General features: G+C 43.3%; 1 protein-coding gene across 1 annotated transcript in view; it reads right to left on the bottom strand.

The window, feature by feature from the left end:
* The window catches only part of GALNT7 (polypeptide N-acetylgalactosaminyltransferase 7), a 131,741-nt gene that overhangs the window by 21,924 nt on the left and 90,089 nt on the right, over window positions 1-19,728 (bottom strand). The window contains exon 3 of the mRNA XM_052645135.1: window positions 2,069-2,235. Within this exon, the coding sequence (XP_052501095.1) occupies window positions 2,069-2,235 (167 nt within the window). The remainder of the gene's footprint in view (window positions 1-2,068; window positions 2,236-19,728) is intronic.

Here is a 19,728-nt window from a genome sequence, read left to right as displayed (position 1 = left end):
GGCGGGAGGAAATGAGTAGTAGCTGTGAGCGGAAGTGCTCTTCCAGCCTCCTTTGCTAAGCCCTGCGAGGACGCGTGGTGCCTGCAGCGCTTTGCTGGAGGCACAGGTGGAGAGGGGTGTTCTCAGTTTAAAGGCCCGAAACCCTTGCGTTTTGAGGACACTGTAACCTCCAGAAACTCGAGGCTTCTGAGCAGCCACCTCTTTTGTGGGGTTTTATATTAGTTAAGTGTTTTGTCTTTCAGAGAAAAAAATTATAACTCACAGTTTTAATTATTGAACAAACTGGGGAAAGAAAACAAACCTAGTTTTCAGTCAAGTCATGTTTTACCAAACTTTGTGTAATTTTACTGAGGCTTGGGCTGACAGATGTCAAGGTTGTTTTGAAATTGGGAGAAGTAATTAAAGGGTCCAAGGGTAGCCCCAACCAACGACTCTGCACTCTGAGTGAAGAAGATTCTATATGTAATTGCTTTTTATAAATGTGTTACAAGAGGCTGTTAGAGATTTGGAACAACAGAAGCACTGATCACACAAAAATTAAACTGGACAAAACTTAACCACAAAATTTTGTTCTTTCCTTGGGCCAAGCAAGAACACAAGATTTTAGAATGGGAAACACCTTATGACATATCTTCACTATTTTAAAGACTATGCTGAGCTTTTTAACTTGTATTAATAATGTAGTGGTTCTTAAAAATCTGTACAAGCATGACATGGAATTTGTTATTTTTGTAGATTTAAGTTTTGCTAAATTTAAAACACTGTTGGCACCAACAATATCACTTAAAAACATATTATCAAATATTTATCTTGAGACAGGAATAGCATTCATAATGAAAATATTCCTACCATAGAAAATTGCAACCAAGATGTCTCAGCTAAAGGCATTTGATGACTGAAAAATTTATACATTCTCTCTGCTCTTTACTCTAAAATTATAAATTCTCTGCTGTGATTAGTTGAAGAAAGTGATTAGGTGTATAATGAGGAGAGGAAAAGGAAGTAAGTAGGTCATATTTCTGTTTCTCTCCATGCTAATATAATGTGTGCAAGGTCAAGATTCTGGTCATGTCCTTTCAAAAACAGCAGAGGTTTATAAACTTGGTTTAGAACCTGGAGAGCTCTATATTAAGTTTTGGAGGAAGCTGTTTTAAAGCCATTTTGAATTTTTTTTTTTTCATGCTGATCATGTTCTGACTTCTTTTCTAACATCCTGGAGAAGACTCTTGAGAGTCCCTTGGACTGTAGCATTATCTATCTTTTGATATTTATGTCACTAAGAAGATATATTCAGCTTACAATAATGGATCTATTTGAAGAAAAAAAAAATTAACTTAAAAAACCCCACCCCACTTAACTGGAAAATTATTGCTCAGTCTCTCCCTTGTCAAGTGGAACCAAGACTAACTGATGTCACCATAAACACATTAGTGCTCACTCCATAAGAAGAATAAAAAATAAAACAGTTTCCTTCTATTCAAATATCCTCAATCAAATATAGAACAAAGGAAGATTTAGTAGATACTTTCTATCATAAACAAAATAGCCCATGGTCACTGGTCAAATTCAATGTTTGCATCATCATTCAAATGCAAAATAAAGCTATTAAAATGTATATAGATCTCAATATATATATTTAGATAGGGCTTTGGGTGACATTACAACATACATGCCACTGCATTTTTTCAGTCATTTAATGAATTACCTTTACAACTAAATTTTTATAAAATCCAAGGCCCAAAGAATTGGTATAGTATAAGACTGTGGTTAAATGTGCAGACTATAGATTGGGAGGCAGCTGTTAATTACTACCTGTCACCTCTGGCAAGTTACTTAACATGTCTTAGTTTCGAGTGCAAAATGAAAATAAACAATATCTCTCACAAGGATTACTGTCAGAACTAAAGAAACTAATTCACATACAATGCTTGGCACAGTGCCAACTTGTTGATTATAGATGCTATCAATAGATACTGTTAATTTCTACAGTATTTTGAAATTACATGTTTGCAACTGTTTATAATTTAAACTTACTTTATAGATTAAATGTCAATCCCTTAGCCATTACCTTTGTTACTGAAATCATCAATTAACACGATTTCTGCTAAGTATTTCCTTGGAGTCCTTTTAATTACACTGTGGACTGTTCTCATGAGGGTGGACCACCCTTCATTATGGAAGACGATGATGATGCTGGCTGTGAGCAGGTTTTCATCATAATGCCAGTACTTGCATCTGTAAAAGGAACATTTCATCATATTTATTCAGAGATAAACTGCAATGCTTGGTTCCAAACTGACAATGACTATGTTTTCTGGTTGGGTTAAATATTATTGACTTTAAGGTAAGTAAATGAAATTTGTTGTTCGGTCACTCAGTCCTGTCCGACTCTTTGAGACCCTCATGGACTGCAGCACGCCAGGCTTCCCTGTCCTCCACTGTCTCCTGGAGTTTGCTCAAACTCGTGTCCATTGAATTGGTGATGCCATCCTACCATCTCACCCTCTGTCAATCCGTTCTCCAGCCTTCAATCTTTTCCAGCATCAGGGTCTTTTCCAGTGAGTTGGCTCTTCGTATCAGGTGGCCAAAGTGAATGAAATATAACCTTTTATATTTTGACAGAAACCCATAGTAGAAGAGAGAAGCTGCTGTGAGATGAAGTTACTCATGTTCAAGTTACTTCTTCACCAACCAGCACTTACTGTGACAAAGAGAACTTATTTGTGAATTTATGCTTCTTAGCTGGGGATGGTATTAAGGTTTGTTTTTCAGGTCTTCAAGCTCAGTTTATTTTCTGTTTTAAAACTCGAGCTTCTGGTGCAAGGGATTTATTTCACTTGCTGTGAATAAACCACTGTACAACTGTGTTTGAAAGCTGTCCTGTTCAGAAAAAAATTAAATGGGCTGAACTTCAGGATACAGGAAGCATTCCAAAATTAACTGCTGGATGAATAAACAAAGTTCTAATAGTGTTTAGAGTTGTTAGATTGGCTAAAGGGGCTTTAACTATTTTACACAAAATTGCTTGAAACAACTGTAGCGGGAAGAACATTGCCAGAAGCCTTTCTCTAATTGGAAGGAAACCCAAAACAGGGCCTGATAAAGACTCGGGGAACCAAAGGAGGTTCAGTGAATTTCACAGAACCATTACACACACAAACACACACACACACAGACAGAGTCAACCCTCCATATCTGTGTGTTGTGCATCTGAAGAGTCAACCAACTGTGAATCAAAAATACTAGGAAAAAAATTCCAGAGAGTTCCAAAAAGCAAAACTTGAATTTGCCAGGGCAACTATTTAATAGTGCTTGCCTTGTTTTTGTGTTTTGTTTAGTCCCTAAGTTGTGTCCAACTCTTTGTGACCCCATGGACTGTAACACGCCAGGCTCCTCTGTCCATGGGATTCTTCAGGCAAGAATGCTGGAGTAGGTTGCCATTTCTTTCTCCAGGGGATCTTCCAAACTCAGATTGAATCCATGTCTCATACTTGGCAGGAGAATTCTTTACCACTTAGTCACCTGGGAAGCCCTACATTGTGTTAGGTATTATAAATAATCAATTAAAATTATATGGGAGAGTGTGTATAGGTTATATGTAAATACTGCTGCTAAGTCACTTCAGTCGTGTCCGACTCTGTGCGACCCCATGGACGACAGCCCACCAGGCTACCCCGTCCCTGGGATTCTCCAGGCAAGAACACTGGAGTGGGTTGCCATTTCCTTCTCCAATGCATCAAAGTGAAAAGTGAAAGTGAAGTCGCTCAGTCATGTCCGACCCTCAGTGACCCCATGGACTGCAGCCTTCCAGGCACCTCCGTCCGTGGGATTTTCCAGGCAAGAGTACTGGAGTGGGGTGCCATTGCTTTCTCCGATGTAAATACTAAGCTATTTTATATTAAGGATTGAGTATCCACAAACTTCCATATTCAGAGGGGTCCTGGAACCTCTCTGCTGGTGGATACCAAGGTACAATCACGCCCATACTATGCATATACAAGCCTATGTGTATAGATGTATATGTGTGTATGTACACACATACACTTTTTCTCATTGGATATGGGAGAACAAGATAATAAGAATACGACAGGCGAATAAGGACAGTTTGAGACCCGCTTTTTTCTGCAGGAGTTAGTTTTCAAAACTAGCATCTGGTGCTTATTATCTTCCCCTTGATGAGTGGAAAGAAAGAGTTTTTTTTTAATTCCAAAGCTTTCCATGAAGTAATAAATAAGCTTACTCCCAAGGTTAAATTGAAAACCATAAAAGCAGTCTCGAACATTATCAGCTTGATAACCTACACCATCATTATCTAAAACAGGACCTGGCCCAACAGAGATGCAAACAACTGTATCTGCAGGTGTATATGTCCCTTTCAAAACTCTCAGTTGTGTGTGCTCTTTGTTGCTGTTCAGTCACTCAGTCGTGTCCAGCTCTTTGTGACCCCATGGGCTGCAGCACGCCAGGCTTCCCTGTCCTTCACCATCTCTTGTTCTTAAGAGGCTGTTTTTACAGAAATGCAGACTGAGTCTGGAATCCATTTTTTTTCTTACTTCTTACATCTGCATTTCCTTGTTGAAGGAGTAGTAAGTACATGGTATCTTCTGAGCTAGATACTAGCTCAGCATGGAGGAACACACATGCTCTCTGCTCTCATGAAGCCCACGGTCCTACAGGACGGTGAGACTTGAAAGAGAAGTCTGAGTATGTCACTGGGGAACCATGGTGCATTTGACAGGTAGATCTCATTCAGTCTCAAGATAGGTGGCCAGGAAGGCGTCCTGGAGCCACGGGGTGAACGTGAGACCAGAAGGATGACTTAAAAAGCACCGAGACCAAAGAAGTGGGGAGGAAAAGATAAAAGCACAGCAATGAATTGTGTGCACGCGAGTCAGATGAAAAATGAGTAGATGGGCGATCTATGTCTTTGGAAGGCAGAATTAAAATCTGAAAAATAGTGAAGAAGAAAACTTACAAGGAAGGGCATTTTCAGTCTAATAGCAAATACTAGCATATGCTTACTATGTGTCAGACACTATCCCATGTGCTTTACTTTATTGACTTACTTAACCTCACAACATCACTATGAGGTTAGTACTGTTAATCTCCCCGTTTTACAGATGAGATCACTGAGGCTCAGAGATGAATGGCTGCTTACTATCGTTCAGAAAGTAATGAAGCCAGGACATAAATCTAGGCTGTCTTGGGCTTAACAGGAAGTCTTGTTAAACGTAAAATAAAAGAAAAAAAAGTACTAGCTATACATATCCATGAATGGTTAAGATGTGATTTAAGGTCTGAGAACTAATAATGACATTGAATATAATATCAATACAAGGCACTCACTGAGCATATTATATGATAGGAGCTCTCTCCTCCCCCTCTTCCCTGCCCTGTGCAGCCTGGAGATACCCCAGGAATGGGGTGGGAGGGCAAGACACCCTTTGGCAAGTTAAAGCAGACTTTCCAAAGTTGGGAAGGGCAACATGCTCTTTCAGAATAACAAGTTGAAAACTACAGTAATGGCTGTACCAGTTTACAGTCCCACACTCAGTGTTGGAGGGTTCCCTTCTCTCCACACCCTCTCCAGCATTTGCTGTTTGTGGACGTTTCGATGATAGCCTTTCTGACCGATGCGGTGATATCTCACTGTAGTTTCGATTTGCATTTCTCTATTGGCACAGCCACTATGGAGAACAGTATAGAGGGTCCTTAGAAAACTAAAAATAGAACTATCATATGACCCTGCAATCCCATTCCTGGGCATGAAAGGTCAAAGTAAAAGTCGCACAGTGGCATCGGACTCTTTGCGACCCCATGGACTGTAGCCCACCAGGCTCCTCTGTCCATGGAATTCTCCAGGCTAGAATACTGGAGTGGGTAGCCATTCCCTGCTCCAGGGAATCTTCCCAACTCAGGGATCGAACCCCAGGTCTCCTGCATTGCAGGCAGATTCTTCATCATCTGAGCCACCAGGGAAGCATATAAACCCAGAGAAAAACATGGCCTGAAAATATACATGCACCCCAATGTTCATTGCAGCACTGTTTGCAATGGCCAAGACACGCAAGCAACCTAAATGTCCATCGACAGAGGAATGGACAAAGATGTGATGTGATGTGTGAGTGTGCGTGCATGTGTGTATGAATATTAGTCAGCCATTAAAAAGAATGAAATAAGGCCGTTTGCAGCAACATGGATGGACAGTGTCACACTGAATGAAGTAAGCCAGACAGAGAAGGAGAATTATCATACGACATCTCTTATTTGTGAAGTGAACAGAAATGACACAAATGAACTTACAGAACAGAAAGAGGCTGACAGACTTAGAGAATGAACTCAGGGTTGCTGGGGGGGCGGTGGTGGAGGGACAGTTAAGGACTTTGGGAAGGTCATGCTATATTCAAAACAGATAACCAACAAAAACCTATTGCATGGCACATGGAACTCTGCTCAACGTTACATGGCAGCCTGGATGGGAGCGGGGTTTGTGGGAGAATGGATACATGTATATGTATGGCTGAGTCCCTTCACTGTTCACCTGAAACTATCACAACATTGTTAATTGGTGTTAAAAATAAACAAATAAATAAAAAGCAGTATGAAAGGTATAAAGATGTTCCAAGTGTGGGAAATAGAAAAGTGTGCATAAATATATTTTTCACACCCCCCCCACCCACCCACCACGACCAAAAAAACAAATGAAAAAAAAAAAAAAAAAGGAAAACCCAGTGTGGAAGACTGCAGATCTTGAAAGATGTGATGAGTGTTTCTGGACAGAAACTAACCCGGGCAGGTATGTTTAATTTTGGATGGGAAGGGACAATGATCTCCCCTCAAAAAAAGAAAAAAAAACTATAAAAACAAACACTCTGATAAGAGATTCAGGCAATAATTTTCTTCCACTAGGCTTAAAGCAGCAGAACCAGATGGGAAAGATATTGATTCTGATTTACAGCAGATACTAGAACTGGTGAAAATATTTACGTCATGGGAAGAAATTTGGAATTTGCGGATTTCTATGGCAAAAGAAGACAGCTTGGGGAAACAAGCCAGATGAGGACTTTGAATGGGAGACAGAGAGGAGCTGAAAACACAGAGGGGATGAAGGAGGAGAGGAAGAGGATAGAGTGACGATGAGAAGCAGACCGTCGGGAGGGGACATGCATTCCTACAGGACAGGGGGACAAGAGGTGGCAGAGGGTGAGTTGCCCAATTTCCCCATCCTCTCTCAACCATGTAAGGTGTGGAAATAACTCCAAAGATGTGAACTAGATTGTGTGAGAGCTCAATCGCTCAGTCGTGTTTGACTCTTTGTGACCCCGTATACTGCAGCCCACCAGGGTCCTCCGTCCATGGGATTCTCCAGGCAAGAATACTGGAGTGGAGGGCCATTTCCTTTTCCAGTGGATCTTCCTGCATCTCCTGCATTGGCAGGGGGATTCTTTAGCACTAGTGCCACCTGGTGGCTCACACAATAAAGGGTCTGCCTGCAATGTGGGAGACAACCTGGGTTCAACCCCTGGGTGGGGAAAATCCGCTTGAGAAGGAAATGGCAAGCCACTCCAGTATTCTCTCCTGGAGAATTTCATGGACAGAGGAGCCTGGCCAGCTACTATCCATAGGGTCACAGAGTCGGACACAACTGAAGCGACTTAGCACACTCAATGTTCATAGCAGCATTATCTACAATTGCCAAGATATGGAAATGACCTAACTGTCCATAAACAGATGAATAGATAAAGAAGACGTGGGATATATATATACATGTATATGTATTTACCCAATGGAATACTACTTAGTCATAAAAAGAATGAAATTTTGCCATATGCAGCAACATGGATGGACTTTATGCTAAGTGAAATAAGTCAGACAGAGAAAGACAAATACTTATGGCATCACTTATATGTGGAATCTAAAAAAAATACAGCAAATTAGTGAATATAACATAAAAGAAGCCGACTTGTGGATATAGAGAACAAACTAGTGGTTCCCAGTGGCTGACGGGGGAGGGTCAATGGCGGGAGAGGGGGAGGAACAAACTATTGGGTGTAAGATAAACGGGCTCAAGGATGGATCGTACAACATGGGGATACAGCCAATATTTGCTAAGAACTATAAATGGAAAGTAGCCTCTAAAATTATATAAAACTCTTTTAAAAATGGAGAAAAAAATTACAAAAATAATACAGAATTTGTTGCACAAAATCCAAACAAGATAGACGTTTATAAAATAAAGGTAAAAGTTCCCTCCTGCCCATCTCCCCAGCTGTGTCTAATCTTACCTCCCAGAGGAAATCACTGTTACTAGTTGTGTTTATTTAGATTTCTTTATACTCATGCAGACACGTAAACATATGTCTGTGTATATGTACGGATATATTCAGATGCGTATGTACAGATTCTTCTTCGATGTGAGTATCTAATTCTTGGAAGCTATTGCATAACATTCCATAATATGGCTGCTCTATCACCCATGTGACCTTCTCCTTACGGATGGACATTTCAGTTGGCTCTGCAGTGACGGTGGTCATTCTTACATGTAAGTCTCTATGCCCTTGCCTGGGAATCTTTCCTACAAAAGGCTCCAGACTGTAAGCTCAGTGAGGACAGGAACCTCATCTGTTTTGCTCACCTCCTTCTAACACAGAGCAGCTGCTCCATAAATATTTTTCGGATTGTTTTGTGGATATATTTGAAATGCCTCTGGATGTGTTTTCTCCTCTGAGTAATGTCCACTCTCCACCCCACAGCGCTCCTATTTTGAGGCACTTTCAAGAATAAGTCAGTCCATATGGCAGGTGGGGGTGGGAAAGAAAGGGGAGGCAGACACTCCCCCAGCGGGAGGCTGAAAATCTGGAGGAAACCAGGTGGCAGGACAGAATAAAAGCAGATGGATACTGGACAGAATAAAAGCAGATGACAACTCACTGACATATACACTGTTGTTACTGTGCATAAAATAGATAACTGAGAACCTACTATACAGCACATGAACTCTGCTCAATGCTCTGTGGTGACCTAGATGGGAAGGAAATCCAAGTAAGAGGGGATATATGTATAGGACTCATTGGAAAAGACCATGATGCTGGGAAAGACTGAGGGCAAGAGGAGGAAGGGGTGACAGAGGACGAGATGGTTGTATGGCGTCACCGACTCAAAGGACATGAATCTGAGCAAACTCTGGGAGATAGTGAAGGACAGGGAAGCCTGGCGTGCTGCAGTCCATGGGGTCCCAGAGTCAGACACGACCTAGCAACTGAACAACAACAACAATATATACGTATAGCGGATCTGTTCTACTGAACAGCAGAAACTAACACAACATTGTGAAGCAATTACACTCCAATTAAAAAAAAAAAGCATATGGCAGGAGAGGCTTGAGCCTAGCTTCTGTTTCTGAACTTTAGGGGAGAGGCCAGGTGGGGAGGCTGCAGTGTAGGATGGAGACGATGCTGGGGATATTCAGGCAGCAGGGAGGTAGGTAGTCTCTTCCCACCTCCTGTTTGCAGTCTTTTACCCTCTAGATGGAGCCAGAGAGCATAGATGTTTCCACCTGCTGTCAGCACAGTTAAGATCCAGAGCTTCCAAGAGCCACCACATAAGGGGTAAGATGTGCAGGTAAGTGATGGGGTGTTGGACTTAAGCCAGCGTCTGGTCCTGGGGCTCAGAGGGTCCTCTGTACCCATGAGAGCCCAAGTGTAGATGAGTGAGCACCCACAGTGGGGAAGCTTGAGGAGGGACGCTGGGGCAGGCAGGTGATGAAGTTTAGTACATCTGGGGGCCAGAAGTGGACGCCAGAGATGGAGGGTACAGGGGCCAACACCTCTCGGACATGGTAACCTCCGGTCGCTGGATGCTACAGAAAAAAGGGCGACCCCTTGGGACACAGGAGCAGCCGGAGGGGGTCTACACTGCAGGCTGTCAGGTCCTGTCCCGGGAGACCGTGCAGCCCCCACAGACGAGTGACCTTTAATCACAAGCCTTCAGTTGCCCCCATCAGCCCGAAGGCAGGCTCAAGACAAAGTTTAGCTCTTTGGGCAGCTCTGCTGACTTCCCGTTGGGAGAGGAAGCTGCTGGGCAGGGCGCACAGAGTCAGAGCCGGTGACGATGCAAAACCTGGGCCAGAAGACAGAGCTGGAAGCAGCAGCCTGTGCTCAAGCCATGCGGTCTGTTCTGCAGCATCTCTCTTGCTTTACTGCCATAGAGTCACGGTAAGTCTTAAGAAGCAGGATGGACGGAAACACGAGGCCACGCTGGAAAAAGCGTTCTGTGATAGACTCGTGAGTGATTTCTCCTTTCTGGCACTCTATTTTCCAAGAGAACTTAATGGCCCTGTGACGTCCAGGGCACCGTGCTCCAGGGTGAGTTATCACAGACCTGCTCTGGCCACACATGCTCATGTTCAGATCACTGGTTTGCAGGGATTCAAGCTGCAGCGTTTTCTGTTTCTTTAATTTATTTTATTGAAGTAGAGTTGATTTACGATGTTGCGTTAATGTCTACTGTACAGTAAAGTGATTCAGATTTATATGCATGTGTGCTAAGCCTCTCATTCACGTCTGACTCTTTGCGACCCTATGGGCAGTAGCCCGCCAGACTCTTCTGTCCATGGGATTCTACAGGCAAGAATACTACAGTGGGTTGCTGTGCCCTCCTCTAGGGGACCTTCTCAACCCAGGAACTGAACCCTCATCTTGTGTGTTTCCTGCATTGCTGGTGGATTCTTTACTGCTGAGCCACCAGGGAATATGAAATATATCTTTTTCATATCCTTTTCCATTATGGTTTATCATAGGATATTCAATATAGTTCCCTGTGCTATACAGTAGGACTTTGTTTACCCTGTAGTGTTTTTCTTAAAGTAATTTTACAGAATATTTCCATGACAGCTCTGTGGGCCAGGTACTTGTATCAGAAGATAGAAATGAAGAATTTTCTTTCTTCCTTTTTAATTGCCACTGCTGCATGACATGTGGGACCTTAGTTTCCTGACCAGGGATTGATCCCGCGCCCCTGAATTGGAAGCACAGAGTCTTAACTACTGGATTCCAGGGAAGTCCCCAGAATGAAGAATTTTCATAGTGACTTTTCTATAACTTAAAAAGCCAAAAATAGATTTCATAACAGAAAAAGACATGCCTATGAGCAATTTTCTTCTGTTTCACATTGTCCCAGCTAGGTTTTTTTTTTTTAACATCTGCAGTTTCATATAAAGTCTTTATGTATTTAGGCTTCATCAATAAATAATATCTAATTCAGCTGACTATGAAAAACCGGTTACAGCTGGAAGGTTGCTTGGCCAGCCTGAGATCTGCGCATCCTGCCGGTTTTGAAAGCTGCCTGCTTCCACTTTCACAACAGGGATTGCTGTACAGACCAAGTTCGGACGTGGGCCCCTCTCCCCTGGATGTCTGGGAATACAAGGAACACAGCTCTTCACTGGCTCCTCTATTCTTATCCTGATGTAAACTAATATATATTACAGGGGCCAACACCTCTCGGACACGGTAACCTCCGGTTGCTGGATGCTACACAAGAAAGGGCGACCCCTTGGGGCACAGGAGCAGCCGGAGGGGGTCTTCATATATATATATAATTCTTTGCTAATATATTCTTTCTTTTCACTTGGCACATAAAATTGAAGCACGATAAACTATTTTGTATTTAATCATTTTCTCAAAACTCTGCCTCTATTGTCTTGAAGAGTTTTGTATCCCTCTCCTCAGTTATTAGAAACTCTAGGATGGTCTCATTACTTTTCCTCAATGTTTTCATCAATCTTATCAAGACTGTTCAATCAGTCTTCCCTGGAAGATTAAAATTAAAACAGTACTACACTGCTATATTTAAAATGGATAATCAATAAGGACCTACTGTATATGGCACAGGGAACTCTGCTCAATGTCATGTGGCAGCCTGGACAGGAGGAGAGTTTGGGGTAAAATGGATACAAGTATTAGTATGTGTATGACTGAATATGTGGTCTTCTCCAGCACCACAATTTGAAAGCATCAATTCTTCAGCGCTCAGCCTTCTTTATGGTCCATCTCTCACATCCGTACATGACTACTGGAAAAATCACAACTTTGACTATATGAACCTTTGCTGACAAACTGATGTCTCTGCTTTTAAATACGCTCTCTAGGTTTGTAATAGCTTTCCTTCTGAGAAGCAAGTGTCTTTTGATTTCACGGCTGGGAGACAAGAAACCAGAGTGGTCAGAAGGCAGGGTTGATGCTCCCAGTCAGTCCAATCTAAATTAAAAAGCACAGGCTGGCCACATGTGCAAGCTTTTAAGACAAGTTCCCCAGTTCCAACTGAGCAGTTGCATCTCAACTTCATTTTCTGGGGCTGAGAGTTGAAGGGCTCAGGTTTATCTCATGTCCAAGTGACAACGTATTGGAGGAAAGGGGGAAATTCTTAGCAGAGCAGAATGAGTTGGACCAGAAATTCTGTAGTTCATCGTGGCTGATTCCTAAGGCAGGAAGCTACAAAACACCACAGCTCTATGTAACTCCCATAACAAACAGCAAGACCATTACCTACAAAGAACCACGGCTCTATGTATCTCATGTAACAATCAGCAAGGCATCCTGTGAGCTCCGGCTCTCTGAAAAGTCTATATCTGTCCTATTTCCATTTCCACTACCCTCCTCTGGCAGGCAGTTTCCCAGCTTCCCTGCAGGCAGTGGGGGCCAGCTGTCTAGTCCTCACCCACAAGAGTTCAGCAGCCAGTGACCCTCAGACAGTCGGAGTGTGGCTGGAATTCCCATCTCCAAAGAGCCAGAGACCTCCTGAAGTTATACCGCCGTGGGGCTCCGCAGCGACCTGGGATGGCGCACACAAAGCCTGGGGTGGAGACCATGCAGGCCGCTCCGAGAACGCCTCCATCTCTGCTGTGCCGTCCCGCCAGTGCTCTGGCGTACTTAGCATCCTGACAAGCCAAGCAAGGGTGGAGGGCGTGCTCTACGCTCCGAAGTGCTCTTGGGAAGGATCTCACAGGTGGCAGGTGCCAGAGTGACTCCACGGGGTGACTCTGTCCCTATGTGGAGGACACCAAGCAGGGGGCACCAGGAATCTCAGGTTTTGGGAGCACTGGCTGGTGGGCCTGCAGGGAGGAGTCCATGAAGATTCTTTCTCAAGGGAACTGGGAAAAATTTGAGGGAGTTAAATCCTAGCACCGTGGATCATGTTTGAGACCAATAAGTGGTATTTTTCCTCTTTAGTTCAGTTCAGTTCAGTTCAGTCTCTCAGTTATGTCTGACTCTTTGTGACCCCATGAATCGCAGCACACCAGGCTTCCCTGTCCATCACCAACTCCCGGAGTTCACTCAGACTCATGTCCATCGAGTCGGTGATGCCATCCAGCCATCTCGTCCTCTGTCGTCCCCTTCTCCTCCTGCCCCCAATCCCTCCCAGCATCACAGTCTTTTCCAATGAGTCAACTCTTCACATGGGGTGGCCAAAGTACTGGAGTTTCAGCTTCAGCATCATTCCCTCCAAAGAACACCCAGGACTGATCTCCTTTACAATGGACTGGTTCGAGCTCCTTGCAGTCCAAGGGACTCTCAAGAGTCTTCTACAACACCACAGTTCAAAAGCATCAATTCTTCGGCGCTCAGCCTTCTTCACAGTGCAACTCTCACATCCATACATGACCACTGGAAAAACCATAGCCTTGACTAGATGGACCTTAGTCGGCAAAGTAATGTTTCTGCTTTTGAATACACTATCTAGGTTGGTCGTAACTTTCCTTCCAAAGAGTAAGCGTCTTTTAATTTCATGGCTGCAGACACCATCTGCAGTGATTTTGGAGCCCCCAAAAATAAAGTCTGACACTGTTTCCACTGTTTCCCCATCTATTTCCCATGAAATGATGGGACCAGATGCCACGATCTTGGTTTTCTGAATGTTGAGCTTTAAGCCAACTTTTTCACTCTCCTCTTTCACTTTCATCAAGAGGCTTTTTAGTTCCTCTTCACTTTCTGCCATTAAGTGCCATTTTTCCTCTTAGTGACCATGATCTCACTTCATCCCAGGCTGGGGAAACGCATTCCTACCAGGCTGTATGGTACATACACGGCACACCTGAATAGTCCTGTCAGGGCTGCACTAGGGTTACACGACTTGCTCAAAGTTACAGCTGGTGACAAGCCAAGATTTAGATGAGAATGCTTTGACTTGAAGATTATTTTCCCTAAACCATAGATTTACTAAGAAATACTCCCAACATCAAGCTTCCCTGCCAGCTCAGACGGTAAACAATCTGCCTCCAACATGGAAGACCTGGGTTCGATCTCCTGGTTGGGAAGATCCCCTGGGGGAGGGCATGGCAACCCACTCCAGTATTCTTGCTTGGGAAATCCCAAGGACAGAAGAGCCAGGTGGGCTACAGTCCATAGGGTTGCAAAGAGTTGGACACGACTGAGCAACTAACACACATACACATTCCCCAATATATGCTTAAAAACAAACAGGAAAATGAATTTCTATTTTCGCTCAACACCTAGGGGATACAGGGTGGTGAACGGACGGTGGCACTTAGTTGTATGGATCACTTTCTGCCTGATTCCAGGTCCAAGGGCATCAAGTGTGTCCGGGCACACTAAGAAAGCTGACTCTGTCACTGGGTAGCTGTCTTCAAATGATTTTTTTTTTTTTCTTAAAAAGGAAAACATGCTCGGACGGATGTGTCTACTTAATGATCTGAAATATCAAACCACAAGTTAGGGGAAAAAAAATCTGGCAGGGAATCTTAGTACTGGACATATGTTCTTGTGCATTTCTCTAAAACTCCTTGGGAAATAAGAAAGAACATTTCACAGTGGAAGCCATATGCTTCCAGCTATATTGGACTCTCAGCTCACACAGGAGCTTGCATTCCATGTTCTGACTTTATAGAAGCACCAGTTTAAACACCAATAGATCTGAGCTGAGACAAGCACCGCTACAGGAGTAAGGATCTGGGTGCTATGGCCTGGATATTATGATGCTAAGGGCATCGACGAATGCTGGTTTGCATCTGTAACTTATTAATTTACGCTGTGCCTTATTCCACAAAGGACTTCAAGGAGCTTATGAAGACACACAGGATCCAACGATATAAAAGTTCAAAATAGAGGAGAGGGAAAAGATGAAGAAAGAAAGCCTGAAGGGAAAACAGAGGAAGGAAAAACAAGGCTTTAAAAGCACATACCAGGGGACTTCCCTGGTGGCCCAGTGGCTAAGACTCTGAGCTCCCAATGCCAGGGACCTGGTTTTGATCCCTGGTCAGGGAACTAGATACCACATGCTGCAACTAAGAGCTCACATGCCACAAACTAAAGATGCCCCATGCTGCAATCAAGACCCGGCGCAGCCAAAAATAAAAAGTGCATACCAGAAGGCCAAGGCATCCTGCATGCACAGTCCTGGAGTGCCATTCACAGAGAAGACCCTCGGACCACATCCACCCCCCTGCCCCCTTGACCTGGACCGCACAGTGGCCTTGCACCCCACCTCTGCTCCATACTGAGAACGGATGGGTCACAATTTGGCTTGAATTTTCCAGCAGTGAAACCTGGTCAGGGCTGTGTTTAACAAACCAGTTGTTCGAAAAAAAGTACAATATACTTGGCGTGCAGACCAGATGGGATTCTTTTCCCCCCTGGGGGGCCTCCTTATGGTGAAGGCAGTGATGAGTCTCCTGGGCTGTTTTCATGGAGGCTGTCAGTGGAGACCAATGGCGTTATACCAAAACACAAGTCAGTGTAACAGTTGTGTGGAGACCAAGTTGGGAATTTAACTTCAACACTGATTTGAAGATCACACTTTGCAAACATTCCTTAAAATGTTTACTGAGTCATCCCCTGTTCCATGTTTCATCGCTCAGTGAGTGATTATATGCCTTCTCCATGTGCTCCAGTTTCAACAAGGACGTCACCTTGACCATGTGGAGGACTTGTATTTTGAAAGGCAGATTTTGACCCTGGTGATGGCTGAAGAAAAGGTATAAGCTTGCAGGGAAGCATGGTAAACTTACTCTGGACTGAGCAAATAGTTTCCCACCAGAGAAGTGTTAGGTGTTGAAGGAGTTATCAATATAGGCTGTAGAACATTTACTTATGGAAGGTCTCAAACACTAGCTTATAGTGATGTTCCTATAGCAAAATGAGGAAATCTACATACATTTTATACAGGGGTTAAGAATTCACCTGCCAATGTAGGGAACGTGGGTTCAGTCCCTAGTCTGGGAAGAGTCCATATGCCTCAGTGAATAACTAAACCTGTGTGCCACAACTACTGAAGCCTGCATGCCCTGGAGCCCATGTTTTGCAACAAGAGAAACCACGGTAATGAGAAGCCTGCCAACCACAACTAGAGAGTAGCCCCCTCTCATTACAACTAGAGTGGAAGCCCAAGCAGCAACGAAGATCCAGCACAGCCAAAAATAAATAGTTTTTTAAAAATCTATCTATTTGGCTGTGCCAGATTTTTATTGTGGCACAAGGGATCTTTAGCTTCAGCATTCGAAATCTTAGTTGCAGCATATGCGATCCAGTTCCCTAACCAGGAATTGAACCTGGGCCCCTTGCATTGGGAGCCAGGAGTCTTAGCCACTGGACCACCAGGGAAGTCCCCAGTATGTTTAGCAGTTTACTGTCATAAAGGTACTAAAAAGGCAGGTTGCTTGTTTAGCATGTAGTATAATTGACACATCAGTTCAGTTCAGTTCAGTCGCTCAGTCATGTCCGACTCTGGGACCCCATGGACTGCAGCACGCCAGGCTTCTCTGTCCATCACCAACTCCCAGAGCCTGCTCAAATTCACGTCCATTGAGTCAGTGATGCCATCCAACCATCTCATCCTCTGTCGTCCCTTTTTCCTCCTGCCCTCAAGCTTTCCCAGCATCAAGATCTTTTCCAAGGAGTCAGTTCTTTGCATCAGGTGGCCAAAGTATTGGAGTTTCAGCTTCAGCATCAGTCCTTCCAATGAATATTCAGGACTGATTTCCTTTAGGATGGACTGGTTGGATCTTCTTGCAGTCCAAGGGACTCTCAAGAGTCTTCTCTAACACCATAGTTCACAAGCATCAATTCTTTGGCACTCAGCTTTCTTTACAGTCCAACTCTCACATTCATACATGACTACTGGAAAAACCATAGCCTTGACTAGATAGACCTTTGTTGGCAAAGTAATGTTTCTGCTTTTTAATATGCTGTCTAGGTTGGTCATAGCTTTTTTTCTAAGGAGCAAGCATCTTTTAATTTCCTGGCTGCAGTCATCATCTGCAGTGATTTTGGAGCCCCCCAAAATAGTCTCTCACTATTTCTACTGTTTCCCCATCTATTTCCCATGAAGCGATGGAACTGGATGCCGTGATCTTAGTTTTTGAATGTTGAGTTTTAAGCCAGCTTTTTCACTTTCCTCTTTCACTTTTATTAAGAGGTTCTTTAGTTCTTTTTCACTTTCTGCCATAAGGGTGGTGTCATCTGCATATCTGAAGTTATTGATATTTCTCCCAGCAATCTTGATTCCAGCTTGTGCTTCATCTAGCCCGGCATTTCGCATGATGTACTCTGCATATAAGTTAAATAAGTAGGGTGACAATATATAGCCTTGACATACTTTTCCTACTTGGGACCAGTCTGTTCCATGTCCAGTCCTAACTGTTTCTTCTTGACCTGCATACAGATATCTCAGGAGGCAGGTCAGGTGGTCTGGTACTCCCATCTCTTTTAGAATTTTTCACAGTTTGTTGCGCTCCACAGTCAAAGGCTTTGGCATAGTCAATAAAGCAAAAATGGATGTTTTTCTGGAATTCTCTTGCTTTTTCTATGTTGGCAATTTGATCTCTGGTTCCTCTGACTTTTCTAAATCCAGCTTGAACATCTGGAACTTCACGCTTCATATACTGTTGAAGCCTGGCTTGGAGAATTTTGAGCGTTACTTTGCTTGCATGTGAGATGAGTGCAACTGTGTGGTAGTTTGAGCATTCTTTGGCATTGCCTTTCTTTGAGATTGGAATGAAAACTTACCTTTTCCAGTCTTGCGACCACTGCTGAGTTTTCCAGATTTGCTAGCATATTGAATGAGTTTTACATATTTGCTAGCAGCACTTTCACAGCATCATCTTCAGGATTTGAAATAGCTCAAGTGGAATTCCATCACCTCCACTAGCTTTGTTCATAGTAATGGTTCCTAAAGTCCACTTGACTTCTCATTCCAGGATGTCTGGCTCTAGGTTGGTGAGTGATCATACCATCATGATTATCTGGGTCATGAAGATCTTTTCTGTATAGTTCTTCTGAGTATTCTTGCCACCTCTTCTTAATATATTCTGCTTCTGAGAAGTCCATACCATTTCTGTCCTTTATTGAGCCCATCTTTGCATGAAATGTTCCCTTGGTATCTCCAATTTTCTTGAAGAGATCTCTAGTCTTTTCCATTCTATTGTTTTCCTCTATTTCTTTGCACTGATCACGAGGAAGGCTTTCTTATCTCTCCTTGCTATTCTTTGGAACTCGGGATCCAAATGGGTATATCTTTCCTTTTCTCCTTTGCCTTTAGGTTCTCTTCTTTTCTTAGTTATTTGTAAGGCCTTGTCAGACAACCATTTTGCCTTTTTGTATTTCTTTTTCTTGGGGATGGTTTTGATCACTGCCTCCTGTACAATGTCAGAAACCTCCATCCATAGTTCTTCAGGCACTCTGTCTATTAGATCTAATCCCTTGAATCTCTCTGTCACTTCCACTGTGTAGTCGTAAGGGATTTGATTTAGGTCATACCTGAATGGCCTAGTGGTCTTCCCTACTTTCTTCAATTTAAGAATGAATTTGGCAATAAAGAGTTCATGATCTGAGCCACAGTCAGCTCCCATTCTTGTTTTTGCTGACTGTATAGAGCTTCTCCATCTTTGGCTGCAAAGAATATAATCAGTCTGATTTTGGTGTTGACCATCTGGTGATGTCCATGCGTAGTCTTCTCTTGTGTTGTTGGAAGAAGGTGTTTGCTATAACCAGTGCATTCTCTTGGCAAAACTCTGTTAGCCTTTGCCCTGCTTCGTTTTGTACTCCAAGGCCAAATTTGCCTGTTACTCCAGGTAGCTCTTGACCCACCAGAGAACCACCAGAACTTACACAGGACTGGGGAAACAGACTCTTGGAGGGAACAAACAAAACCTTGTGTGCACCAGAAGTGAGATGAAGTTAGTTATCAGAAGGGTTATGACTCAGAAATGAGATGTTATCATAAGGTAAGTTACATAAACAAAGCTGAGAACCAGAACTGATGTCCTTGAACTGTGAGAAGACTCTTGAGAGTCCCTTGGGCTGCAAGGAGATCAAACCAGTCAATCCTAAAGGAAATCAACCCTAAATATTCATTGGAAGGACTGATGCTGAAGGTGAAGCTCCAATATTTTGGCCACCTGATGCAGAGTCCTCTCACTGGAAAAGACCCTGATGCTGGGAAAGACTGAGGGCAGGAGGAGAAGGAGGCAACAGAGGATGAGATGGTTGGATGGCATCACTGACTCAGTGGACATGAATCTGAACAAACTTCAGGAGATAGCGAAAGACAGGGGAGCATGGAGTGCCGCAGTCCACTGGGGTCACAGAGAGTCGGACACAACTTATTGACTGAACAAAAACAAGATGTTACTGACAGGGTAAGTTCATTCTTACCCTGAAGAAGGTAGATGCCAGGAAATCTCAAGCCACAATTTTGGGAAACACTGTAATTCAT

Source organism: Budorcas taxicolor, chromosome 8 (genome assembly GCF_023091745.1).
Source record: "Budorcas taxicolor isolate Tak-1 chromosome 8, Takin1.1, whole genome shotgun sequence".
Lineage (NCBI taxonomy): Eukaryota > Metazoa > Chordata > Mammalia > Artiodactyla > Bovidae > Budorcas > Budorcas taxicolor.
The sequence above is the reverse complement of the archived record's forward strand: the minus strand, read 5'-3'. Positions and strand labels throughout refer to the sequence as shown.